We start from the raw sequence: 27,971 nt of genomic DNA, 5'->3' as shown, positions 1-27,971 counted from the left end.
AACTGCTGCCTGTGCAGAGTAATTTGAGGGGAGTGATTCAGCCAAAATGGTGTCAATGTTGTGTTGTTACAACATAGCCCGCTTGGTTTTTACCAGTTAACTTGGTCTCCTGAGGCTGAACCATCCACAAACAGTTCCAGGTCAGCGTTCTGTAAAGGTGTGTCCCACAGATCAGGTCCCGGAGAGCAGGTTTCTGTTATCTGGTGTTGGGAGAAGAGCAGCAATGTTAAAACATCGAACATTGAACATTTTCCCAGGCTGCGTCGGCCAGTCTGAGTTTTTCTGCTGGAAAGTCTCCAGCTACCTTGGACCACTTGTTCCCCATCTGGGAAAATTATGAGAATGCTGCGTACAGACAGGCGGTGGCTGAGCTCTGTGACAGGATCAGGGCAGCTTTCCCTCTGAGTTTGGACATGGGCAAAATCTCAGCCTGTAGATTTGAGAAGATGAGACTGTATTTGATTATCTCACCAGGCTCAGAGGTCCACCACAACACAGGAGCCTCCAAAGATCAGTTCAGAGTCAACGGTTGTCTTTCTGTAGGTTTAATTCTTAGTTTGCAAACGGACCCACTGCCCTCCTCAAGCAAGAGATGCACAATGAGTACCGAGTACAATAGATTATAGGTTAAATGCAGAACAATCAAGGTTACATCCAGAGACAAAAAGGAGTGTAGCCCTGAGAGAAAAGCGTCAGAGATTACATAGCCATGCAGCCCTGTATCAGCTCCTAGCTTGCCGTTGATGGGGCAAGGTGCCCTGTCAGCTTGCTGACATGTGGAAAAGTACTAAGCATATGATATTTCATAAGGCACAATTGTACAAATACAACACAAATGGTCAAGATGATTAATAAAGCACAATTATCATGAATCATACGAGAATTCCCAATACACCTTTAACGGTCAGGCACCATCATACTTCAAAGATCTCATAGTCCCCTACAATCCCACTGAGACATTGAGCTCCCAGAATACTGGTTTAATGGTGGTTCCCAGAGTTTTCAAGAGTAGAATGGGAGGCAGTCTTCAGTTATCAGGCTCCTCTACTTGTGGAACCTTTTCCCAGTTTGGGTTCGGGAGGCAGACACCCTCTGTACCTTTAAGAGTAGGCCTAAAACTTTCCTCTTTAATAAAGCTTATAGTTAGGGTTGACTCAGGCTTGAACCATCCCTTAGTTATGCTGCAATAGGCCTAGACTTCCTTGCCACTGTCGCCTAGTGCTTGCTCTCAGTGGGATTTGTTGGGTCTCTCTGTCACAATCATTGAATTATATTTTTTTATTTTTGTTTTTTCATTAATACTAGATGTACTAAACTGTTCCCAATAGTCTATTCTCTTTATCTCATAGCTTTCCCCTTTGTTCCAATACAGTCTGTTTATGTTAGAGCTTTTATTCAATCAGATTTCAGCCGTGTTGCCAAATTAAAAGAAATCTGCCTTGAGGCCTTCAGAATTGATAGAGCAGGCCCCTGTAATTTAAAATAAATGGCAATGAAACTGTTGCCTCATGGTCCTTTAACCAGATTTCGAGTCGGCGACACCAGGGGCCATCTAGCAGGCCTACAATAGCATTGACATTTCCATGACATTTGATTGGATGGTCAGAGAGCAAACTGGTCAGAGCTAGCAAACCGCATCTATAGCTACTAGCACAAGCTTAAAGCATGTTAGTATAGATTTAATAGCTGTTTTTTCAAACCACAATGGCTGGAAGGAGGAGGATGAGTTCACTGACTTCTGTTGTAGAGGTTATCTGTGCGTCTCAGTTCCAACAATAAGTCCTTTTCTATTACTATGGAGGCTAATACTGAAAGTCACGTCTGTGCAGTCATATTTCTCGCATAAGTATTTTATTTGCTTTAGGGCTGAGAATGTCCACTTGACAGAATCAGTTTTTATGACTTGTCTAAAAATAATCATCAGTTTTGGCAAGTAAAATGCATGTTACTTATATTTTACTGTTTACGTCTTTGTCATTTTATCAGTTAATATTGATGCTGCTACTGGAGATGATGTGATACTTGAACTATAATTGTCAATCAGTCCGGATGAAACAAATCAGGTGTGCCTTAGGGACATTAAGACTTGGATGACCAGCAACTGTCTGCAATTAAACTCAGACAAAGTTATTTTCTAATGATAGAGTTGCTCTAACTAACATTGTGCTGGCCTGCAGCTCCATCTCAGAGTTATCTTTGATCAGGATACGTTCTTTAACTCCCACACAAAACAATATTCTTGGAAAGCCTTTTTCCACCTGTGTAACATTAGCAAAATCAGTCACTTCCCATCTCAAAGGGATGCTGAACAACTAGTCCATGCATTTGTTACTCCCAGGCTGGACTATTGTAATTCATTGGCTGTCCCAACAAGTCTCTAAAGACATTGCAGTTGATCCAAAACACTGCAGGCATGATTACTGACAGAAAGATTACATTTCTCCTGTGTTAGCCTCTCTACATTGGCTCCCTGTTAAATCCAGAACAGAATTTAAATTCCTCCTCCACACCTACAAAGCCGTTTATGGTCAGACATCATGGTATCTTAAAGAGGTTATAGTTCTGTACAATCCCACTAGAACCCTATTCTCCCAGAATACTGGTTTACTGGTGGTTCCCAGAGTTTCCAGCAGTAGAATGGGAGGCAGATCCTGTCAAGTAAGTTTTTATTTATATAGCACCAAATCACAACAGAAGTTATCTCAGGGCACTTTTCATATAGAGTAGGTCTAGACCGTACTCTTTATTGTTGTATTTACAGAGAAAGACCCAATAAAATTGTTTTAGTTTTACATCGTATTAGCTTGATGCAAGCTTGAGAAACTTTAATTAGAGGGAAAAAGAAGCGTAATCATATCTGATTGAGTAGAGTTTATTTTCAAAACACTGGAATGTCACTATCACAAGGAAGTGAAAGGAATAATAATACAAAGGAATTGTAAGTGATTATATGACTTTGCTACATTTACAGTCAATGAGATACAAGCATGTATTTATTGTAAATATAGGAGTTTCTGAACGTGTGCCAGGCTTCTTTTTCCCCCTCCATGTATCCATTTTCTTAAAAAAGAGAGAACACATCAATATTAAGTTTTAACGCAATAATGTAAAGACAGTGAGCACACAGGTGAGTGATAGGGTGGGAGGTGAGGAGTGAAATTTAAAAACAGGTTACATATTGGACCAAACTGGTGATCAAAATACACAGGCTGAGCTGATGAGAGCTCTACTTGAGCTGTCTCGCTGAATGAATGAACAGTAAAAACTGGAAGCAAAAGAATGACAGTCCAGAAAAAGTAAAACAAAGTCAAACTGTTGGGGTTGTCTGGTCTTTGTGACTCTGGTCTTTCTTCTATTTCTCTCAAATTGCTCCTTATTTCCTTTAGCCATCCTCTGATTGTGGCCCTGTTTTGACATAAAGCTTGTTAAACAGGTCCTACACTAACCTCACTTACCCTGCTGTCACTTCAAACACACAGGTGAAACACAGCAGTTTTCAAAGAGGAGTGGCAGCACCCCGTACATACATTGTGTTCATTATCTGTTTGGTGAACAATGTTTTGCTAAATTGAAATTGTAAATGAACCCTAAATATATTGACCCCAATGCCAACAAGTCCAATTGCATTAATATTGAATTTTATGAGTGTTGCTGGTATTCAGTCATGTTAGGGGATTTTTTGAGGGCATTAGAGTATACATTTCAGGGAAACAGTAAATATAGTGCACAACATAGTGAACAGGGAATGACTTTGCACACAACCATTGTCTGTTGTAATCATTCAGTCTCTTGATCAGGATCTTTTGTGGGGATCACTAGATCTGTTTGACTGATCCAGTGAAATTTAGAAAAGAAATGTATTTATTGTTTATTTTACCAAAATATGCTAAAATAAGCCTGGATAGATTTGTTGGCACTCCTAAAAAAGATTATAAATCATTGTATTCTAATCATGTTTCAAACTAATGGTTTAACCTTACTTAGTGTCACAGGTGTCTTCAATCTTCAATCAGAGAAAACGTGCCACTGTGTAGTTTGGTATCATTGTGCACCACACTGACCATGGACCAGAGAAAGCAAAGGAGAGAGAGCTGTCTGAGGAGCTCAGAAAGAAAACTGTAGATAATAATCTTAAGGCTATAAGACATCTCCAAGCAGTTTGATGTTTCTGTGACTGCAGTTGCAAATATTATTAAAAAGTGTAAGGTCCATGGGACTGTAGTCAGCCTCCAGGGATGTGGCTGCAAGAAGCAAACAATCCCAGGTTTGATCATAAGGATAGTGCAGATGGTAGACAAAGAGACAAGGAAGACATCCAAAGACATTCAAGCTGAACTCCAAGGTGATGACACCATCCGTCGCCTAGGCACCTGATCTTTTGTCAATGCCATTTTCATTTTATTATCTAAGTTGAATCAAAAATCAAAAGAATCTGATAAACATGGAATAAAGAATAATTGATGCCAATTAATTTTTGTCAGTTTCAAATTATTTCAGAGATAGTTGTAGGTTATTTTTCATGGAAGGGTACCAACAAATTAGTCCACAGGTGTATTAAATTAATTTTGAATGAAGTGCTACATTAAGTATTTTATAGTTTTATGTTTTGTAGTGCTGTTTGTCCCTGTCCTCTCTGGTCTTCTCGGTAGCTCCACCCAGGTGCAACCTGATCGCCACTAATGAGTTGCACCTGGCTGAAGTGCTTAAAAGCTCCTGTCCCAGGAGAGGCTTCTGGCTTCTGGCATGGACTGCTGGACTTCCTGTCTCTCAGTTTGTGGTCTTATTTTGTATTGTTATTGTGTTTTGACTTATTGTCTGTTGTTTTTCTTGATTTAGTCTTGGTTGTTTTGACAGGTTGATAAATCTCATGGCTCTGGCTGTTCCTAAGGTGTTCTCTATGGTTGATCTGGATCAGTGGTGGAGTGTTGTGCATGCCATAGGGCCACACAGGGTGGGGCATAAGAATTTAAAGAGGCAAAGTTATACAGAGGGTGGATGGCAGATATACAAAGCACACAACCATCACACCAGAGACTTGGGTCACTTCCAGAGTCCTGTCTGTGGGAAGGTTTAGGCAACAAAAGCACTTTGAGGTAAGAGAGAGATGGTGGTTTAGGTTCAGTATAAATTAACAGGTTGTGTGTGTGTGAGACATTGTGAACTGTTTCCCTATTCAACCAGGATCTTTCTCTGACCTGAACCAAGAGGTGTGAGAGTCTAAACAGAAGCAGAAATAACTGTTTCACTTTCATGAAAAAATGGACCACTCCTGTCCATGTCAGCTAAATTAATACATTAAATGTTGTCATTATTTGATGAACACCAAGTTGTGTTAGCTGTCATGAAAAGTTTGAATTTCTCAGTATCAGACTTCCATTTTTCATGTTGAGAAACCTCACTACACTCACAAACCACAACATTAAAACCACTGACAGGTGAAATGAATAACATTAATCATCAATACAAAGTTCTGCTGGGAAACCTTGGGTCTGATATTCATCTGGATGTTACTTTGATACATGCCACCCAACAATGACATCCAAATAAATAAATAAATAAATAAAACCATCTGAAATAACAAGAAAAAAACGCACTTAAATGAGCAGTCACAACTATAAAGGAAAGACATGAAGGCAGAACAGTGTTTAGGGGACCAAAATCTATACTAGTCTACAGGGTGACAACTGAGCAAATCAAGAACTTTGTTGTTCAGTTGTGATTGCTCATATTCTCGTGTAGACCATAAAATCATTGTAGTAAAGGGTCTGAATACTTCTGTGTAGGTTGAGAGTATTAAATATGTTCACATCCTTTCTTCTTCCTATATTGCTTATAAAAAGATAAAGATTTTAAAATAATTTAGATAAACACAAAGAGTTACAGATTTCATACACACAGACCAACATTCTCACACGTTATGTTGGAATCAGCTTCCATAGTTTAAAACATGTGGAAACAGAGTGGGTACTGTACAAAAGCACATTGTAGCCCTGGATGTGATGGTGGTGAAGCTCTGGTGTGAAATACATTCCCAGCAAATGTTCCGATGTGGTATAAATGTTAATGTGTACTTCCTGCACAGTCCATTCTTGCCCAGAGAGTCAGTTACAGCAGACTGAGGGGCAATCATCACAGTGAGGGAGAAGTAACTTGATATTTAGTATTTAGATGACACCCAACAGTGCTGTATTTTCAACTCAGTGCTGACTTGCTGCTTCTCAACTCCCTACTGTCTAGTATAGAAATCCAATAACAACAAAACACATTTTAGTGGTATTCAATGTGCAAGAACAAAAAACAAAAATTCAGCTTTTGGCACGGTAAAAAAAAATTCTGACACATTTTCTTGTAATTGTGATTCCCACACTTCAGCAGTGTCACGTCACAATTATGAGAAAATTTTCACTAATTTACAAGGATCCTCGGTTAATGACATTGTCTTGCTGCTGATTGTGGACTGTGTTGATAGTTTTTCCCACCAACTGTTGAAAATATTCCGCTTCAGCTGAGAACAACATACTTTTATATACACGACAGCAGGAAATAGAAGTCATTTCTCACTGTGCAGCAAATAGGAACAGTGTGGAGGAAGGGTTGATGTGTCAATCAAGTGCAACTTCAACTAGATGTTTTAGTTGGTTACCTATAACAATACCTGAACAATATATATTTGCCATGACCATCCATTTTCCCTTTCCTTTCCTAAGATAATTACAAGATAAAGAACTCATAATTATGAGGAACACAAGAAATCCCTAACAAGAAACAGGCTTGATATTTTGCAACCATGTGAAATTTGCTAGCACCGAGCAAATGAACAAATAAATATAAATAATTCAAACAGCAGAAGCAAAATTTAAGATTTCTTTAAATGTCAATAAAAAATAGTCAATACAAAACACTATTTGACATTTACACTTGTAAAAGCTAATTTGATTCATTTTTTTTTTTTTTATTATTTGTGTTTAATTTCTATTTTCAAAAATGCAAATCATACCTATATTAACTGATATCTTGGCCACTTAGCAGTGGAACAACCTGAAAACACAACACCTGGTAATATTTTTACCTGGTAATGGTGAAATGTGTTAGCATTTCCTTTTAACTATGGTGTGAAACTGTGAGCTGAGAGAGGTTGGGAAGCTCTGTAGAGCTGTACAGTTGGTGAGAAATCTTTGTGTATTTGTTACTATGATATTACATAGTCATTTGATTCATTGTTCATGTACAAATATTGATTAGTGTAGCTTGAAACATTTTTTTTTTTGTTTTTGCAGTACTGTTTTCTAATACTACCAGATACTGTCATAATTATGACTTAATTATATATATGGAAGGCTTGATTAAGTAAAAAAAAAAATTTAAGCAAGGTGACCACTGAACATTGATATTTTTCCAGTTTCAATGAGGTTTCATTTTCTCTCAGCTGACACTACAGGTAAAACTGACTGAGCTCTCAGGTTTATTCTGACCCAGTTATGATGTTTATCTGCACTGATAAGAAACTGAATCACCTCAGTAAGGGAAGAGAGAATTGTCCATGTGACTAATAAAATGAAACCAGCGGATATATAAGTCCTGAATGGGCTGTATGTTCAGAGTAGTGTCCCTGTAGTTCATTTGGAAGGATCCAGATCTTTAATGACTGGTTCTCTGTTCAGGTAGGTGGCCCAGTAGACCAGGTTAAAGCTCCCAAACAGCACAGGGAACATGATGCGGGAGATGCGGTCAATTTTGCTGACGCTGTTAAAAGTTTTCTTGTTCTGCTCAGGCTTTGTCTCTGCTGTGGTCTTGTTGAGATTGCCCAGGGCACACTTGGAAATTGTGGGCAGCGTAGAGTCTTTTGTAATGTTGGGAGCATAGTTGGCCACAGCTACAGCATAGGCATTGTTCTTCTTTGTGATGGCTGCTTCCTTTTTCTGCAAGGAAAATGCCTGAGAGTTAGACATTTGCAGTAAATTCAACTACTTTTCTGTGATCACAATACATATTGTGGTGCAAACAATGGTCTGAGACGGCACAAACTCACTGTGTCTGCGTGATACAGTGAACATAATGTATGCTACTTTTGATAACACTACAATATGATTCTGCACTTGTTAGATCACATTGTTGTGTACCAATCAGCAACAACGTGGTAATTAATGAACTGTTAATGACTAAATGGTCATTTTTCCAATTCAGATACTGATGAACTAACTTGATTTTTTTTTTTTTTTTTTGCCTTTGTACAAGCCCCTTGTAAACAGGTGTCATCAACACAGTGAAAAGATGGTCCAACAAGACTAAAGAGGCTCTGAAGGACTGTTTTGAGACAACTGTGTGGACAGAGCTCTGTGACTCTCATGGGGAGGACATTGACAGACATCTCAGGACTCAGGAGTGGGTGAATGATCTGAATATATTCTTCAATAGATTGGATCAGTAATATGCCCCTCCCCCTGCTCTGTCATCCCTCCTGCTACCCCCCTCGCCTGCTGGCCTCAGTCTGGATGGCATCAGCTCCAGGCTCCTGAAGTCCTGCACAGATCAGCTGTGTGAGACTGTGGCGCAACTCTTCAATATGAGCCTGATGTTGGGGAGAATGTCACAGCTGTGGAAGACATCCTGCATGGTACCAGTGCCAGCTACAGCAAGGTGGTGCTAACATCCAACCTGATGAAGACCCTGGAATGGCTGATTCTCATTCATCTCCACCCCTGGTGAGACAATTGATGGACCCACGGCAGTTTGCCTACCAGCCTGGCTGGTGGATGATGCAGTCATCTACCTTCTTCACAGAGCTCTCTCTCACCTGGATAAACCTGGGACCACTGTGAGAATCACACCATACAGCCCACACTCCAGAGTTACAAGCTGGAACACATGGGGGTGGACCAGCATCTCACACTCTGGATTTTGGATTACTTCACCAACTGACCATAGTATGTGAGGACACGAGACTGTGTGTCTGACATGGTGGTCTGCAGCACGGGGGCACCACAGGGAACGGTCCTGGCTCTGTTCCTTTTCACCCTCTACACTGCAGACTTCCAGAATAACTCACCTCACTGCCACCTGCAAAAGTTCTCTAATGACTCTGCAGTCATCAGTCCCGTCATAAATGAGGATGACAGGGAGTACAGAGAACTGACGCAGGACTTTGTGGACTGGTGCCTGCAGAACTGCCTCCAGATCAATGCAGGGAAGACCAAAGAACTGGAGGTAGATTTCCACAGGAGCAGACACTCCCCTCAACACCAGTGAACATTCAGGGAAGAGACATTGAGATGGTGACATCTTACAAGAACCTGGGTGTTCAGCTGAACAATAGACTGGACTGGACAGACAACACCACTGCACTTTATAAGAAGGGTGAGAGCAGACTCTATCTGCTGAGGAGACTCAGGAAAAAAATCATTGTGTAGCCTAAAAGCAATCCATATGTAACTAAAGAGATTAAAGACTGCAAAAAATGGCATCAAGAACCAGGAAAAAACAACTGGAAATTGTCTAAAAGGAGCTTAACTCCATGTTCAGAGAGGCCAGGAGGAGACATATGGACATTTTTGAACAAAATGTTTTTGCAATGAACCCCAAAAAACTAACTGACCCTGTGGTCAGGCCACATCTCTCCTCAAAACATGTACAGAGGGGCTAACATCAGCATGGTGCCCCATCTGTACACACCTGACCCTAACAAATCCTGTCCAAAGGTAAACAATGAGCCTTGTTGTACTGGCATCCATTATTATGAACTGTGCTTAGGTTGACCCTAAGTATGATTGTATATTGAGCACTCAGAGTTCAGGTTAGTCAGTACTAGTGCTGCTTAGGGCTGTGTCAGTTCCCTGGTCCTCTCCACACTGTACACAAATGACTGTACAACAATCCATCCTGAGAACTATATTATTAAATTCTCAGATGATATAGCCATTCTTGACCTAATGCACAGAGACAGAGGTCTATCATCTTACGACTTGTGCTAAATGTGAGGCGGACTGAGGAGATGGTGTTTGACCTGAAGGCCATGGGTGACTTAGGCCAGTGGTTATCAGGTCTGCTCTTATAAGTATCTCAGGTTAACAGTGCTAATACGTTCAGGTGGAGGGTGATGTGGCAAGTCTCAACACAGATGTATTCTTTACACAAATTAACAAACAAAGAGTTGAGTATAAGTTCATGTTACTATTCAAGCACTATAGAGCATTATAAGATTGCTTCTGTGGCACAGACCACTATGAAAATTATTAGGGTTTAAAAACACCTGTCACTCCAATTTTTTTTGAGCAGTCTATAATCAGGCTCAGAGAATGGTGTCTGACCCATCAACAACAGACCTGCACAACTTTGAACTTGACTGGTTTAGTTGTTCTGGTCACCCAGTGTGTAATCAGCTGGACTCCCTCCAGGTGTGTGATGGCTCTACCTTGTCACTGATGACGCTCTTTCCATCCCAGGCCCATCCTCTCTTGGTGAAGTAGTTGACGGTAGCAAATTCAATGAGTGCAGAGAAGACAAAGGCATAACAGACGGCGATGAACCAGTCCATAGCTGTAGCATAGGCCACCTTAGGCAGTGAATTACGGGCACTAATACTCAGGGTTGTCATTGTGAGAACTGTAGTTACACCTGAAAAGAGAGGGTAAAAACATATAGAAAAACTGGTATCCAATATGAGAGAATATATTAAGTAAAAGTCATTCAGTATGTGTACAGAAAACAACAACAAGATCAAGGATCCTTTGTTCCCCTTGAAGGGTGTTCCTCAGGTATAAAGGTCTAGATGTTCCTATGCTCGGGGTCTTTTGCCATCTCCTGACCGCTTGGGCGGTAACTGACCTTTTTCTTGCAAGGAAAATAAAACTTTGTCGGCCCGCAGAAGTCTCTATTTCATTCTTCACCATGCAGCAGAAAATTTCCAAAACAGTCTTTTTCACCTTTATTTAGATAGGACATTGGAGAGGAGACAGGAAACAGGGGGAGAGAATAGGGGGATGACATGCAGTAAAGGTCTAGCTGGACCAGGAGTTGATCTGGGGACTAGCTACTCAGGGCACTTAGGCCCATGTAGTACGTGCCCCAACCATTCGGCTATGGGGCACCCCCACTAAATGATTATTTGCCTGGGAAAAAAAGAGTAAAATAAAGGATGTCAAGTGTTTGTCACAGCTTGACTTCAACAAAGAGAATAAAACTAAATAGGAACCAAGTATATTATAAGAATATCTACTGGGTAATGATTTGGGGTAATGTGAGAGTTTAACAGGCAGAGGGGGTCTAATGAAATTATTTTGTGGAGTTACAGCATATGCTCACTCCTGCTAGGGAGTTAAGTCAAGATATCTCCACCTGTCTCTCCCCACTTCCCAAACTTCACAGAGGAACAGTATTAAATTATTGGAATACCCCTACCCACTAAATAAAAAATAACTGAAGATACAACTCAGGGTGTTAATTTCTTCATGTATTACTAATGGTGAAAATGCTACAACAATAAAGGCACCTGCTACCTGGGATTGTGTGTATTGTGTATTTGTAAGTTCCACTTAAATCAGTCCTGTCTGTAAAGTTGTACTTATTGTCCCTTTGCCTAGAAGACTCTGTGAGTTGCTGTTAATGTTACTGTGAAGAGCTTTCTGTGTGTTCTGAAACTGAACAGTTCCTTTAGCCTGATGTGTAGGATTTGTCTTGATTAAGAAAGAATACTAGAAGTGCCACTCAATTCATGTGGCTGAAGAAAGATATTATTATCAACACAAATATGTGGGAGATTATTCAAATAAAGTCTATCTTAATCTTAAGAAAAGAATTAGCTCTCCATTAACACATTATTTGTGCTGCAGGTCATATTCAAAAACTCTTTACCACACAGTAAACACATCACTAACCACTGTAAAAGGATAATGTGTTTTACTTTTGATGTTGCATTTCTTATTTGTGCAGGCACACACGTAAGAACATGCACACAGACCATGTAACAACACTTTATGTTGTAACTCAAAAAATTGTGATAAATTTTCACTTCATTATGTAATAATACCTAAATGAACACAATATGTCATTTTTTGATGAAAATGTAAGTGTGGTGCATCATGTAATAATTGACAAAGATGGATGTCTTAATATGTAAACATTCACTTATCACTTATTGAAATTATACCAACATTATGGTTGAAGCTCTATACCATTATATATTTATTGTTCTTATAAATCTTTCAGTTTCTCTAAAGCACCTTTAATTGCCACTGTGTCTGAAAAATGTGTTCAAAATAAAGTTGCATTGACCTGGAAGTAGGAGAATAGGTTGTTGTGTCGATCACTGGCCACTAGTCAATTCAGTGTGAATAGAAATTTGTTTCAGCTGAAAAGGAGATCTCATTTTTCTGCCACTGTGTCTGAAAAATGTGTTCAAAATGTATTCAAAATAAAGTTGCATTGATTTGGAAATAGGAGAATAGGTTGTTGTGTCAATCACTGGCCACTGGAGGAGGACTAGGGCTCCAGTGACCCTTGTTTCAGTCCACGGTGTCAGTGTTGACAATGTGGAGTACGAGCATTTAGGGGTGTACTTGGACAATAGACTGGACTGGGCCAAAAACACTGACACCCTCTACAGGAAGGGTCAAAGTCCTCTTTATTTTCTGAGGGGGCTGAGGTCCTTCAACATCTGCTGGACAATGCTGCAGATGTTTTATGAGTCTGTGGTGATCAGTGCCATCCTCTATGCTGTTGTGTGCTGGGGCAGCAGATTGAGGGTGAAAGACAACAGATTTAATAAGCTCATTCACAAAGCCAGCCATGTTGTGGGAGGGGAGCTGGATTCTCTGACAGCAGTGTCAGAGAGGAGAATGTTGTCCAAGATACCCTCTCCATGACTGGTCAGCCAAAGAAGCACATTCAGCCACAGACTCATCCCCCCACGCTACACCACTGAGCGACACAGGAAATCATTCCTGCGGGTGGCAATCAACCTGTTTAACTCTTACCTCTCCTCAGTCTCTTAACTGATAAGTTTTTCCTGAACATGTGCAATAATCTCATATCTATTCTGTAAATAATTTAATCTGCACAATTCAATGTAAATGTCTGTAAATATTAATAATGCATATATTGTCCATTTTGAAGAGGTATATTTCTTTATTTCTTTATATTTTGAAGATGGGGTTATATTACTATTTTAATTTTATACACACAGTATCTCATCTCATATTTAATAAACCAATGTGGTTTATTACAGCTTCTCCTAATTTTCTACATGCTCCTGGAATTATGGTACGTAGGAATAGCTATAACAAGGTTTTACTGTTTTGTTCACAGTAATGCAAGAAAGTCACAAGAGCAGTCACTGGGACTGCACTGAATTTGTGAAGAGTCAAAGTGATGAAGTGGCAGGTAATCAGGTCCAGTGATGCTGAATATATGTCAGTACAACATAGTATCAGCAGTAATACAAAAGCATCATGAGTACAGAGGGAATTTAAATCCTGCCCCACAGCCTAAACAAAAACCAAGCAAGCATTAAAACATAAGCAGGTAATAAACCATTTAAATATAACCACAAATAAGAAATGTATAGCAGCATTGCTGTACGTGCATGTCCACTCTAGTCACATTATACTTACTAGAAAATAATGCAGTGGTTTTACTCTTCAAACGTTCCTTCTTGTACTTTCAATTTCAGTGTAATTCCATTGTATCAATGTTAATTTAAGCAATATCAGGGTTTGATTTTTTTAATGGGGTAGTAAAAGACAACAGTAATAACAGGGGAAGACTTCTCAGGGTCAAGATTCTGTTGAACATATAAAATCTTTGCAATTAGTATCAACTGCCTAATCATAAGATCCAGGAAATCACCATCACTAATTACCAGAAAACAAAGAGGAAATTCCTCTTCTTTCACCATGTTAAAGTTTGCTTCTTACTAATGCCCTCAACTTTAGGTCAGAGTCATTACAACGAACCAAGATGGTGGAAAAAAAAGCCCTCCTAATGTTACTAAACACAGAAGCCAAAGTCATTACCTGGAAACACAGATGACTGTTTCATTGGAATCAATATGAATCAGGGCTGGAAACTATTGCTTTGATCTTTATTTCATGGTTATATTGTGTCAAGTAAATGTGGAGCCTGAAAGGTATAACTCACTATGTATGTATGTAAGGATGTATCCTCAATATAATGTCCATTTGTAACAGCTAGAGGGGTACACCCTGGATAGATCACCAGTCCATCACAGGGCTGACATATAGAGACAAACAACCATTCACACTCACATTCACACCTACAGACAATTTAGAGTCACCAATTAATCTGCATGTCTTTAGACTGTGAAAGGAAGCTGGAGAACCTGGAACACAGAAAAGCCCCGGGCAAAATGGGTTTGAACCCTGTACCTTCTTACTTTGCCACCCGCATGACCCTAAAGAAGTAAATCAAAGAAGACAAAGAAAATCCACTTTGTGGAGTCAGAGCCCAGACTTGAATCCAACAGAGCTGCTGTGAAATGAGCCCAGAGAGTCGTTCACACCAGACAGCCTGAGAATATGTCTGCGCTGAAGCAGCTCTGTAGAAAGAACGGCCCAAACTTCCTCCTGAACATTGTGCAGCTCTGATCCACAGCTACAGGAAGAGCTGGTTCAAAGGAGGTTCAACTAGTTGCTAAATCCAGGGGTTCATTTACTTTTTCCACCAGCACTGTGAGTATTTGATGGGTGTGTTCAATAAAAACAAAGGGAGTATAACTGTTTGTGTGATATTGGCTGAAGCACATCATGTTTGTCTGTAGTTGTGTCTCAAATGAAGATTTTATGAGCAATTAATGCAGAAAACCAGGTCATTCCAAAAGATTCACTGACTGTATCTTGTCACATGAGACACTGAGCATTGTAGGTGAACTAATCAGAGAGTGGTTTTCATTTCCCTATTATTACTGTACTGTACTCAGAGGCCTTTTATGAACCAGGATCATGATGTCTCTGGTACTGAGAACTTGCACTAACTCCTACTGCCTTTCACACAATCTTTCTTTTCTGGCTAGTGTGTCACAATCGATAATGACTGGGTTTATTCAGGCGTATCATAGTGCAGTGACTAAAGTGGAAAGAGGGCACTATGTTAGTTTCACACAGGTCCCTGACATTAAAACATTGCAAATGGGAAATTAGAGTGTGAGTGTAGATCTACTATACTAAGATAAGATAAGGAGGGTGAGGTCTCATTGCAGCATAACTACTATCTGGTAGTGTGCCTGCAGAGGCCTGATAAAATGCCCACCTGTCAGCATAACAGATTTTACAATTAGGAACACAAACAAGAGCAGAGATAACCCTACAGCTTCAGGTGAGGATAGGAAGAGTTACCACTTAGGAATCCAAATTTCACCATAACTGTGGTGTAGTGCTCCCCCTAAAACAGCCCACTAACCTCTTCACCTTTGCCACTCTCCTCACACACTGAGAGTGACCCTTAGGCTGTCTGTGTGTGTGTGGAAGTCTGATAACACACACAAACCTCTTTAGGATGATCACTTTTCTAGTCAGAGTCACAATTCAAAGCTCTCCTTGGTTCTAGGTCTCAGTATAAAACCAAGTAAATCAACTCAAAGACACTTTCCCTCCAACATCTGACTCAGAGATCTCAGAAAAGTTTTCTCTGATATAAATGGCAAGATGTCATCAACTCAAATGTTTTGTGAATGTGCAGTGAATATTACTGGGGTCTGTTTATAACAGCAATAAAAATCAATGATAGAATAACTTGAATTCCCACTCTGCCAGACCTGCCATTCTTGGTGTCATTTGACTGCATAAATCATGTGATCATGTGTAGAATAAAGAATGTTTCTTTCTCTGTGAAAAATGTGAATAGTGTTTGAAAAATTAAAATGAAAAGACTCACCAAAGACAGTTCTGGCTGGCACCGACTCTCTATTGAGCCAGAAAGAAACCTGGGAGAGGATGACTGTCATGATACAGGGTAGATATGTCTGGATAACAAAGTAGCCAATCTTCCTCTTCAGATGGAAGTGAGCTGTCATGACTGTGTATTCTCCTGAGGACAAGAGGGAAAATGTAAATGTACAAAAGCAGAGAAGTCCCACTGAATGAGGATGTCACACAAAGCAGGTCATGTGTGGGAGACATCCAGCCTTTAGGCAGCAGGCAATTGCTTCTTTTCTGTGATAAAAGAAAATATCATAAGATATTATATGACTGGGTGGTCCCCCTCCCGGTCACAGTCTTAATACAGGGCTCACAGTTCGATACACTCACTATACATCTAAGAATTTATGCAGAAAGAATGAAAACAAATTAAGATATTAGAATTCTTATTTTTTCGTAGTGTAAACTGCAAAAAAATCACTTATCTCAAATATCTTGTTGCCACAAAACCCAGTTTCTTACAGTGTTTTCCTTATTGTAAACTAAACTCCAGTTCAAATGTAAAAATAAAATCTTTCTTGCGGTTATTCTCTTATTCTGCAGACTACAATGCAAAGGAAAGGATACCGTATTGGCCATAACATAAGGTAGTATTTATCTCCTGGTGTATTATGTTTCCATTCATTTCAACTGATATACTTTTTGAATGGAGCGAATATTAGTGTAACTACGGTATTTTAGAGTGTTGCATTGTGGATAGTTTAGCCTAATTATGTTGCTAAGCTAGCAAGCGTTGTAGGTCCATGTACAGTGAGTTTTTCAGAGTTAATCAGCCCTAAAAGTCTTTGGTTAGTTCAGTTTAAGCTGCAGGAGTTTGTGAAGCTGCTGTAACATGTTCTGCTGCCACAGAGGAAAGAAATTAATGACGAGTGAAAACAAGAGAATTACAGCTGTTACAGATGATGAGTCTGAAAAATATCAACTGTCAGAGAAAACAATTATGCAAGAGGAATAAGAGAGAGAGAGAGATCGACCCACTACAGTCACTCTGTCAGCTGATTAGTGGTCACTAGGAAAGCCAGCGGTCTACAGACTGACTGAACAGAACCTGAAGCAGCCAGATGCTGTTACATTGTGAGAAGCTGTGGGAAGATGAGAAAGTTGCAGTTCAAACCTACTCACTTTAATTCCTCAGTGTTATTTAGTACAGCACACAGTACGATCACTCACAGAGATGAAACAGATTACTTCAGGACACAGAGCTCACTTCATCAGTCACATCATGATACAGTTTTCAGCATAACGATGTGCATCATCACGTTTTCTCAATCGCGATGCATCATGCCACGGTGCATTGTTACACCCAGCTACAACACACACGTAATGGGCACTGTAATCATCAACATGCATTATGGTGACTGTCAAGGAAAGAAAAGCCTCTTTAACAAGACTGCAATCTGACAGTCATTATTATGCAGGCATTTTTGTGGTAAGTAAGATAATAGCTGAGAATCTGAAACCTTATTCAGAAGGAAATTTTGTGAAGGGGTGCCTTGTTGCCACTGTGGAGCTGCTAGCATCAGACAAAGTAAAAATTTTCAAAAGCGTTAGTTTGCCTTGAATAACTTGCAGAGCAGATTGAGAGAAATGTCCAGTTTTATGATATCAACCTTCTTTTCTTCAACTACAGTCTTTTATTAATTTTGTGCCAATATTTGAGGTCTCAGTCCACCACTAATGACATGAAGATATTATGAATAAAACAACCATTCACACCGACAGACAATTTAGAGTCACCAGTTAACCTGCATGTCTTTGGACTGTGGGAGGGAGCTGGAGAACCTGGAGAGAACCCATACAGGCACAGGGAGAACATGGAAATTCCACATAGAGACTTTATAATGAGTTAACACCTCAAGATATTGAGAAACTAAAAAAATACATAATGAGACACTAATTATCAGTATTTTGAGATCCTAAGACAGAGAGTTGAGGGGATGGAATCATTATGTTATTATGACACAACATAAGTTGTGGCTTCATAAAGAATTTTTAAAATTACTGAGATTTCTTAAAATTATCAGTAACTGTCATGTTGACAGAGCACTGTGATAGAAAGTGGCATCAAAGAAAGTGTTACCCTGTGGTATGAAGTGGTAGGAACCAGGAAACGCTCTACTGTCCCCTGAGGTAAAGTGTCCTGCAGGCAGAAACAAGCTGATTCATGGGTCAGAATTAGTGACCTCTTTCCAGTAAAAGTAACTGATGCGTAGTGTTTCTGATGTGCCACCCCAAACAGGCTGATTAATTGGTTGGTATTAGTGTGAGTTCTGAGCTCTAGGGATTGCAAACTAGGGATGGAAAATTAGTGGTCTGACTTTGGTTGAGCCAGTGGAATTTTCGCTAGTGCCACTGCAAGATTTGCTGTTAAACATAATAACAAAATTCATAACCATGAAATTTGGTTACGTTTACTGACATTCATGATCCAAAAAGAATTTATATTGGCGGATTACGTATTATCAGCAAAAAACATCCTGACTAGAAATATTTCTGATGATGCAGTAGGTAAATTCAAGGAAATGATTCCCACTAACTTAGGTCCAGTGCCTCAACTTAATTTAGCAGAAGCTACTCCCTCCCAGCTTGATCATCTTGTAGACAGTGTTGCAGACTCACTGCGTACAACTCTAGATTCCATCGCCCCCCTAAAAATGAGAACAATAAAGAGCAAGAGGTCCATGATTCAACTCCCAAACCTGTTCACTGAAACAAACAGTAGGCTTGAAAGAGTGTGGCGTTCCACCAAACTGGAAGAATGTTTTGCACTATTTAGTGTAGGTGTGCTGGCCATTTAAGAGTGATTTCTTTTGTCTTGGTCCTCTCCATCCATTACTCCACCTTCTAGCACAGAACACATGGGGATCACTAGCATCCTAGCATGTATGGTGGCAGCAGACTCAGCGGACATATGTGGGAATTTGGTTACATCTACTTCTGCAAAAAATAATGTTGTATTCTCACCTATTTCTTAAGCAGGGAGTCAAAAGTGGGCTGATGTTACTCTTTCTGCTATCATTGCTCCAGTACCCCTGGTTAGCAGTGAACTTGGTAAAAATGAAATGAAGTTTCTTGATGTGTTTATTGCATTTGCCGTGACACACACAATAAAATGCACATGTGGATGAAATAAGTTCCATTGAAACTGACACTTGACGGCATCATAATAATAATGATAATAATTTTATGTCATTATTTTCCATCACACAAGTATTTTGATGGTGAGCCTATTTACCAAGTTGTTGTGCCTACCAGGTTTCATGATTTCCCAAGATGGCCATTTAGGCATAAAGAAAATGAATGACTGCATCTTGATAAACTGTTATACATATGTTCCAGTAATATTCTGGAGGTGAGCCACACTTCTAAAGTGCTGCTGTTGGTTGAAAATGTTTGTTTATGCTAAAGTTAACAAATATCTAAATCCTGCCTAGACATCCTGTAACAGACTCACACTGACAACCCCTTTGTATAAATATTATAAAGAATGATACAGGAACTACTACTACCACTACTACTACTACTACTACTACTGCCAAGGACAAAGGCAGACTGCAGCGTGTCATCTGGTCTGCGGAGAAGGTGATCCAGGAATTGTACACCCTGAGGAGGGCAGGAAAGATCATGGCCAATCCCTCCCACCCTGGTCACAAACTTTTCAAAACACTCCCTTCTGGCAGGAGGCTGCAGCCCATCATAACCAAGACCTCGCCACAAGTTTCAACAGTTTCTTCCCATCTGCAAATGGGCTCCTAAACACATGATTTACATTTTTATTGCCATTTTCAAATGTTTAACATATATAACACCAAGCACTATACAGTTCTGACCAGAGGGGGCTCTTTCTGGTGGAAGGGAACACTGAGCATGTCGCAGACCAAATGTGTAATGATGAGTAGTAATTTTGGTAGTCCCATTCCTGCTCTGTCTACTGGAAGCTGTGTTTTTTCCAACTGCATCAGTGGTTGTTTCCTATTCCAGAGAAATTTGTTGCATAAATGACCAAATTGCTTGAAATATGTTACAGGAATATTTAATTGGAGAGATTGAAGAAGGTGGATTAATTTAGGGATCCCATTGATTTTCAAAACATTCACTTTTCTCCACAGAGATAAAGATGTCTATCTATCTATATCACATTATTTTCTTCAGCAGTGGTTCAACATTCTTCTCCACTATTTCATCTGTTGCATGGGGGTAAAGGATGCCTAAGTATTTGATGCTCTCTGAAGGCCACTGAAAGGATCCGGCTTGAAATTAATTTTTGGGGCAAAATGCAGTCAGAGGTAGTAATTCTGACTTGTTCCAATTAACTTTCTCTCCAGAGAGCTTTGAAAAATTGTTAAAAATGTCAAGAAAAGCTGAAGTAGATGTTACAGGATCAGATACATAACAGAGGATATCTTATTATAAAGTCAGTTTATTCACTGAGTCTCCGATTCCAATTCCTGGAAAAGAGGAGTTCCAACGTATTGCTTCTGCTAGCTAGTCTAAAATAAGAAAAAATCACTCCGCTAGTCTGTACCACTGCCCTATAAGATTTCTATCCATTTCATGAAAACCTGGCCAAATCTAAAAGCTTTTAGCACACGAAACAAATACCTCCAGTTAACTTGAAATTGCCAAAGCCTTCTTTGAGTTAAGTGAAATGGCAACAACTAAGGAGCTCATCACCCTCCTAATACGATCTAATGAGTTTCTTTTATGAATAAAACTACTACTATCATGGTATACTAGGCAACTGATGACTCTGCCTAATCTGTTGGCCAGAATCTATGATAAAATCTTCAGTCAGTTTGGATCAAACTGTGACTGAAAGGATACTCTGGTTACTCAGCTGTAAAGCCAGCTTGCCTGGAGGCTTTACTGTTGGTAGTGCTTTTATTACTTACATTATCTCCTCACATGTTATTGGGGATTCAAGACTTCTTTTTGGGTCATCTTGAGCATAGGCAGGTGTAAGTTAATCAGAAATAAATCTATCTCTTCATCAGTAGCTATACAGTCTGATGTGTAGAGGTTCTCATCGAAAGTCTCATTCATATTTCTAGGTTTAGTTATTACTTCACCATCAAGAGACCGTATGGCAGGAATTGTTGAGATAGACTGTTTATGTTTAATATGTTTAGCTAATAATCTGCCAGCTTTATCACCTGATTTAAAGTAATTTTACCTTGCCCTAAGTAATATAATTTCCACCTTTTTTGTAAATAAATAATTATATTCAAATTCAAGCTTTGTTAGTTTTCTCAGTCCTTCAGTGGTCACAATTTGTTGTAATTTACATTCATATATGTGTATTTCCTTCTCTAACCTTAAAGACTCAACTTTACTCTGTTTCTTCTTATGAGCAGAATACTGAATAAAAAATCCTGAAGTTATGCCATCATAACATCCCATGCTATACCTGCAGAGGGTGCTGTTGGGACATTAGTTTCAATGTAAAATTTTATTTCTGCCCCAAATTTGGCTCAGATCCTGTAAAAGGGAGTTGTTGAACCAAGAGGTATCATAATTAGCACAATAATGTAGAGGGAAATAAGGATTTTGAGATCAGAGACAAAACCAGGAATATACATGGTGTACATGTGAGAAAAAGGTGTAGTCCCTGCCCATTGGGATAAGAATCCTTCAAATGTCTTCAAGAGATGAGCAGACATCCTTAGCTACTTGCACCGATTTCTGTGGTCTATTGTATGTTAAATGACTGCAATCAAAGAACTGTCTAAAGTAAAATTTAAATCTCCATCCATAATTATAGGGAAATCTCCTGCATTATGTAATACACCATAACATTATGACCACTGACAGGTGAAGTGAATAACATTTTTGATCATTTTATAACATTACAATGTTCTGCTGATAAACCTTGGCTCTGGTATCCATCTAGATGGTAATTTGACATGTACCACTGATGAAATATTGTTATAGAACAAGCACACCCCCCCATGGCAAAAGCACCTCAGCAAGACAATGCTTCAAACACACTGCAAAAACTGCTCAGAAGTGTCTAAAGGAACATGAAAAATAGCCTAACCTGGCATCTGTGGGATGCACTGGAACAAGCCAGATCCATGGAGGCCTCACCCCACAACCCACAGGACCCAGAGGATCTGCTACCAATAGGACACCCACAGGTCCTGTGTCCATGTCCTGATGGCTCAGAATTGTTGAGAGGTCCCACAGATGTTGGATCAGATGGGGATCTGGGGAGTTTGTGGGCCAGGTTAACACATCAGGCTCTTTGTCATGTTCCTAGAGCCATTTGTGAGCAGTTTTTGCAGTGTGGTTGAAGCACTCTCTTGCTGGGGGAGGCCCCTGCCATTGATGAGTTCTTTTGCCATGGGGGTGGATGCTTGGTCTGTAACAATATTTAGACAGTGGTAGGTCTCAAAGTAACATCAAGATAAATACCAGAACCCAAGGTTTCTCAGGAGAACGCTGTATTGTAACCAAATAATCAATGTTATTCACTACACCCATCAGTGGTCATAATGTTATGGTTGATCAGTGTATATTCTCCATGTCAATAAAAAGGTAGGGTTATCCCCACTGGGTGCATAGATGTTCACCAGCAATATGTTTTGTCCCTGAATATCTGCTTGAATAATGAGCATTTGTCCTTTGTTATCATTATCCTTTATACATTTGAATTGTATGTCTTTACTTAATTAAAGTTGCTACACCCCTACTCTTGCTCAATCCAGTGCTATAAAATACATGCCCCACCCAGTCTCCATAAAGCTTCTTGGACTCCTGTGCTGCTTAGTGAGTCTCTTGCAAAAAGACTATATCATAGTATTTGGATTTCAAAAAATTAAGAACATTTATAGGATTCCCAAGTCCTTTAACATTCCAAGTCCACAAACTCAACTTGCTATTACCACCAATTGACAGACAAAGACAGCCAGATATACTGTAATCCCAATAAACCTGACCTCTGTTATGTTGTAACATAATAAAGCCACTGGTATAGGGTAAAAACAGTAGAAAAGAAAGAAAGGGACCAAAAAAATTAAAATAAAATAAAATAAAAACCCACATATATGAAGGAGAACTTCAAATCTATCTCAGATCTGTTACCAGAGTCATGTGTCCCTCCCAGGAACATGGGACACATGACAAACAAAACAAAAATACTCCTCACGGTCCATAACTTCTCTGACAAGTGGTGTTCCTAGCCTGCATCAGGCAACACCACCAGTTACATTTATCTTAGCTAACACCAAGTCAGTACACAGTTGCCTCTTTTTATTAACTGTAAAAGGGAATATGAATGAATAAAATGATTAAACATATTAAAACTATCAATCTATGCCCTTCTGAGAAATCTAAACAAAGGCTGGGCATTAGTGATATGAACCTTGGATAAAACAAAACCAGAAAGGATGAACATGCCCATTTTGGAATATATATATATATATATATATATATATGTCCATTAGAATATACTCACTCACATCATTGTCCATATTTGTTTAAAGCTAGGATAAAGAAAGAGGGGGAAACAAAATGAGAGAAAGAGAGAGATCAGGTCTTTGAATGAAGTCCATCGCTTTTTTGGGGTCATCACTGGTCCGGTAGACTCTGCTTCTCATGTTGAGGTTCAGCAGTGCTAAATACAGGAGGCCAAACTTCATCTTGCGCTCATGGAGTACTCACTTACGCTGCCTGAAGGCTTAACATTTCATGGGTCTCCTGGGAGAAGTCAGAGAAGATCATCACCTGACTGGCAGTCCCAGTGTTCCAGAAATGCTGCGATAATGGTGCAGTCACATGCAGATCCAGTATGCAAACAAAAAAGGTTTAAGAAACTCGTCATGTCCTTCTTCTCTACTTCAGTGAACCCCACAAACCTCAGATTGGTACGCCTGGATCTATCCTCAAGTTTGGCCAGTCTCTCTTCCACTTCAGTGACACGGGTCAAAAGTGAGGATAACATTCATACAAGCAGTGGTTTGTTTGATAGTTTTTAGGTCTCCATTTCTCCTGAGATCTTCTGCAGCATGTCAGAAAAAGTTGTTTCTTTGTCAGTGATATCCTCTGTTTCATCGTCATATGATTCTGTGTCGGGTGGACTTCCTCCTGGTCAAGTGTCAATGACGGCGAATGTCCAAGCTTCTTTCTCTGTTTTTGTGCATTTTTTGCCATTTTTTTTAAAACAAGTTTTGGACATATTTTGTTTAATATGACCAAAACCCCCTGTTATGATGACCCTTTAGCGGCTGGATTTGCAGTAGTAGATGATGAACAAGCCAAGGATTCAAAGGACTTTGACGTGCAGTTTATTTACAACAACCACCATGACACAACTAGAACAATTGAAATAGTCAGCCACCAGCAACACAGCTAGATGGAAAATGGCGCCTTTTATACTGTGTCCCTGGTGGACTACATTGCATCATACCATTGACAGGTATGCTCCATTTCTGCTTCCCAGTGAAATTATTCCATTAGGACGTAATTTCTAATTTTGGCAAAATATTTACAATGGTGTTTTCCTGTCATTCACCTCCCAACAAACATAAACCCCAAAAACACAATTACACCCAATATATTTAACATACAAATTCACCCAGATCCCCTCTACCTAATCAGCCACTTGGTCCCTCCCGGAACGTTCTTTTACCCTGTTCGTACCCCGAGGACTTCTTTCGGCCGAACACGGGAGCAGACACAAGATCGGACTGGTAAGTGTTTCCCTAACAATTTCCTTGTATTGACCACCTTTCCTCACTATAATAGACATTTAATTCATATTTAGGACACTTTCACTCTCAGCAGCTTCATGTACAAAATACCACAAAGAACTTAATTGAATGTTCGTTCGTCAATTATGAACAACGCATCTTATCGTGCCATTGGACCCTGACCGAACTCCCCTCTCTTCCAGGTAGAGCCCAGCGCCGGTCACCCGATACCTGTATTGTGACATGTTCAATACATATGCCATGTAACCAATCTACACTTACTACTCAAGATGCAAATATCCTGTACAACGCTCTGTGAATAATAAAGTGCAAAATGTCGCTGTTCATGTTTGTAGTCATTCGGTACAAGTAAAATCGTCATACTCTTCCCCCCACTATACAATATTTACAAGCCAAGGCCGACAGTCACTGGTAACGAAGCGCCCTTCGTTACACCCCCTAAGAGATGTATAAAATTTACTTGGAAGCTCATAGTCTAAGTAGCCATCTTGGTCTTCATGTCACATAACTCCAAATATTAAATATTTTTAAATGCACACAATCTGGTGTAAGGATGAGGACGCAGGCAGCTGCTGCTGATGGCAGCTCTCTTGCAAGTTTATTAATTATTATTAACAAGCTGTACAATTTTATCTGTACAGAGCAACAAAAAGGGGGAAAAAGAATTCATCAACACTAAACTCCCCCCCCCAATCAGCAATACTTACTGGTGACAATATCATCATTCATTTTTTTTACATATTGCTGAGAGGTTTTCTTTCTAACAACTTCAGATCAGCAAACATGCTAACATGGAAGTCTGGCCATTGTTTATTTTGTCTAATTTATTACCCAACACAATGTACTGCTGTCATGAAACTTTTTCGTTTGTTCAGGCACAGTTTTTTTCTGTTGCTCTCTTCTGTTTGTCTTGACTTGAAATTGATGCATAATACTCACCGGTACTGGATTTAATGGTCTCCTTTCCCACACTCTGGCCCACCAAGTCATACTGGTTGAGTCTGGATCCATCAGGTGCAACATCAACTGACTGGGAGGCATTACGACTCCAGATGTAAGTAACCTCTGTCTTAGTGTAGGCATCTGATGTAGAGAGAGCCAGGAGAAACTGATAACAATTCCAATCTTAAAAATCGTACTTCCTCATATTCAACTCACTGTCTCACAACAGAGCACCAGGATTTTGGTTGAAGTTGCAGAGATCACTTGTACATTTCCCCTGCATATCCTGACATCTGACAGAGGTATATTTATTCCTCCACAAAAATTCACACCATTATAATGAAATGTGGAGGGGGACAAAAAAAATTTAAAGTTAAATAAATAGATAAATAATAATACACTACAAGCAACCTTTTACTTAAGTTTGTGTTGGAAACAGCAAATGTATCCTTCAAAGTTAAAGTTAGGCCGAGGTTCAGGAACAGAAAGTAGAGAGCTGATATGGACTGTTTGGATGATGTAAATCTGCTGACACTTACAGCTGCCAAACTTGAGAGGACATGAGTGAGAGTCCATGGGGAAGTCTTCAAGGTGCATGGGACACTCAGCTTGAACTGTCAGCCTGGCAATAAATACACACATGCCCACAATTTGTTTAATTAAAAACATACAGAACCTGTTGTCTCTATACTATAATTATTTAAATGTAATAACAAAGATAATGATTGCATTTTAAAATTATCTGAGATACAAGACACTGTTCTGACAAATAAATAAATGAAAAAATTATAATTATTGAGGGCACAAGGTTTCCCAGCAAGGAACAGGGCAAGAATGAGAGGCATAATATCATGTAATACTAGATGGATTGCTATCAAATTAGGTACAAATATTTATGTTTCCATATGTATGATATTAATTAGTCCAATACTGTGCTTTATGACTGAAAAACAAATTACATAATATTACCTACTGAACATCATCATGTTGGTGTTGTCATTGCCAGCACGGTAGAATGCTGACTTTAGCATTGAGCTTAATGCAGCTCTGGGCCTTACTGCAGTCTATCAAATATGGAATGAACTTTGTCAGTTTTGACTTATTTTAGATAAAACTGTGATTTTTCTTTTTTAAGTAGAAGAGTACTAACATCTTCAGCCATATCTGTGTATTCTCTTTAAAAGCAAGGATCATTGTCATGAAATGTAGAGTTCAGAGTAGCTTGTTCTAATTCTAACTGAAATTATAAATAAGTCTGGTCAACATGCTTTGAGAAAGTAATGAAAGTAATCAAAATTTACCACTGTAAATGAGAGCTTTGCTCTCAATTGGTCCCTGAACAAATTAAGAATTAATGAAAAAATAAATAATAAATTGATAAGTGAAGTCAGGGAAGTCCAGCTCAGGCATTTTGCACTAACTGACTCTACACACATCATATTGGCCTGGGTAGGTATAGTCAGTGCAAGATGAGGCGAAAGAATGGATAGGGCCTTCAAATAAAGGGACATGTATCTACTGATGGTGAGAGAATGCCAAAGATGACACTAAAATGCATCCAGCATATCATGGGGGTTGGGTGCAGACGATTTGCAAGGGAGTCCTTCTGCAAAGCTTACACTGTACTAGGCCACATGAATAAGGAAGAGGAAAGAGAGGGTTAGGGTGAATTTAGATCAAGGGAAGTCACCTGGGCAAAGTTGTCTGAGACATCTGATTAGGTTACACCACCCTAATAAGGCATCAGGCGATTCTTTCAATAAACAAACACAGTACATGACTGGAGTTGGCTGATTGGATGATTCCATGAATAAACAGATGTACACGTGTTCTTAATAAAGTGCTTGTTAAGTGTAAATTTTACCTAGAAATTAGGAAAGAAATCAGGTACCTCATAGTGTAGAGCAAGGTTCCATCCTCCATGATCCTCAGCAGCTTGTTGGGCATTGTCATATTGTGGGCCACAGATTTCTTGCCATTGTGGAAGAAGGTGTCAGGGGTCCAGATCTTACTGGCCATCAGGTTGTTAAGAGGCAGAATGTTCATTGGTCCATGGAACTTAAGTCGCTCATCCTTCCAACTTTGACGGAAAAAAACATCTACAGTGTACTCCTGAGAGAGACAAAGTAGGGAAAGTAATGCTGAAAGGAACTGTGACACTCTGAGAACCATATGTGGATATGTTCACATGTCAACTAGAGAAGCATATGTGTAATACATCAATTTATTGATTTTCATCTCAGGGATGTCATCCATACCAGTGTGCTGCCAAGTGAAATGTCATGACTCATCAGTGGCATCTAAGAATATAATTCAATTCAATTTTATTTATATAGCGCCATATCACAACAAAAGTCATCTCAAGGCACTTTTCATATAGAGCAGGTCTAGA

General features: G+C 39.4%; 1 protein-coding gene across 1 annotated transcript; it reads right to left on the bottom strand.

The window, feature by feature from the left end:
- Positions 1-7,616: 7,616 nt before the first annotated feature.
- Positions 7,617-27,694, bottom strand: LOC108873881 (gamma-aminobutyric acid receptor subunit alpha-2-like). Its single transcript, XM_018662220.2, has 6 exons — positions 27,471-27,694; positions 26,119-26,201; positions 25,577-25,720; positions 15,883-16,035; positions 10,409-10,611; positions 7,617-7,919 (listed from the first exon to the last, which is right to left on the bottom strand). The coding sequence occupies exons 1-6, from the start codon at positions 27,623-27,625 to the stop codon at positions 7,617-7,619; spliced, it is 1,041 nt and encodes a 346-aa protein (XP_018517736.2). The 5' UTR covers positions 27,626-27,694.
- Between the last annotated feature and the right edge of the window lie 277 nt (positions 27,695-27,971).

The sequence above is a fragment of the Lates calcarifer genome, unplaced genomic scaffold, assembly GCF_001640805.2.
Source record: "Lates calcarifer isolate ASB-BC8 unplaced genomic scaffold, TLL_Latcal_v3 _unitig_5160_quiver_1453, whole genome shotgun sequence".
NCBI classification, from domain to species: Eukaryota; Metazoa; Chordata; class Actinopteri; family Centropomidae; genus Lates; species Lates calcarifer.
The sequence above is the reverse complement of the archived record's forward strand: the minus strand, read 5'-3'. Positions and strand labels throughout refer to the sequence as shown.

Coding starts and splice junctions, on each gene's coding strand:
- LOC108873881 (XM_018662220.2), bottom strand. CDS start 27,625: ATGAACATTCTGCCTCTTAACAACCTGATGGCCAGTAAGATCTGGACC. Junction 25,721..26,118: donor TCCTCTCAAGTTTGGCAGCT/GTAAGTGTCAGC, acceptor TCTCTACATCAG/ATGCCTACACTAAGACAGAG. Junction 7,920..10,408: donor AGAGCGTCATCAGTGACAAG/GTAGAGCCATCA, acceptor TTTTCCTTGCAG/AAAAAGGAAGCAGCCATCAC.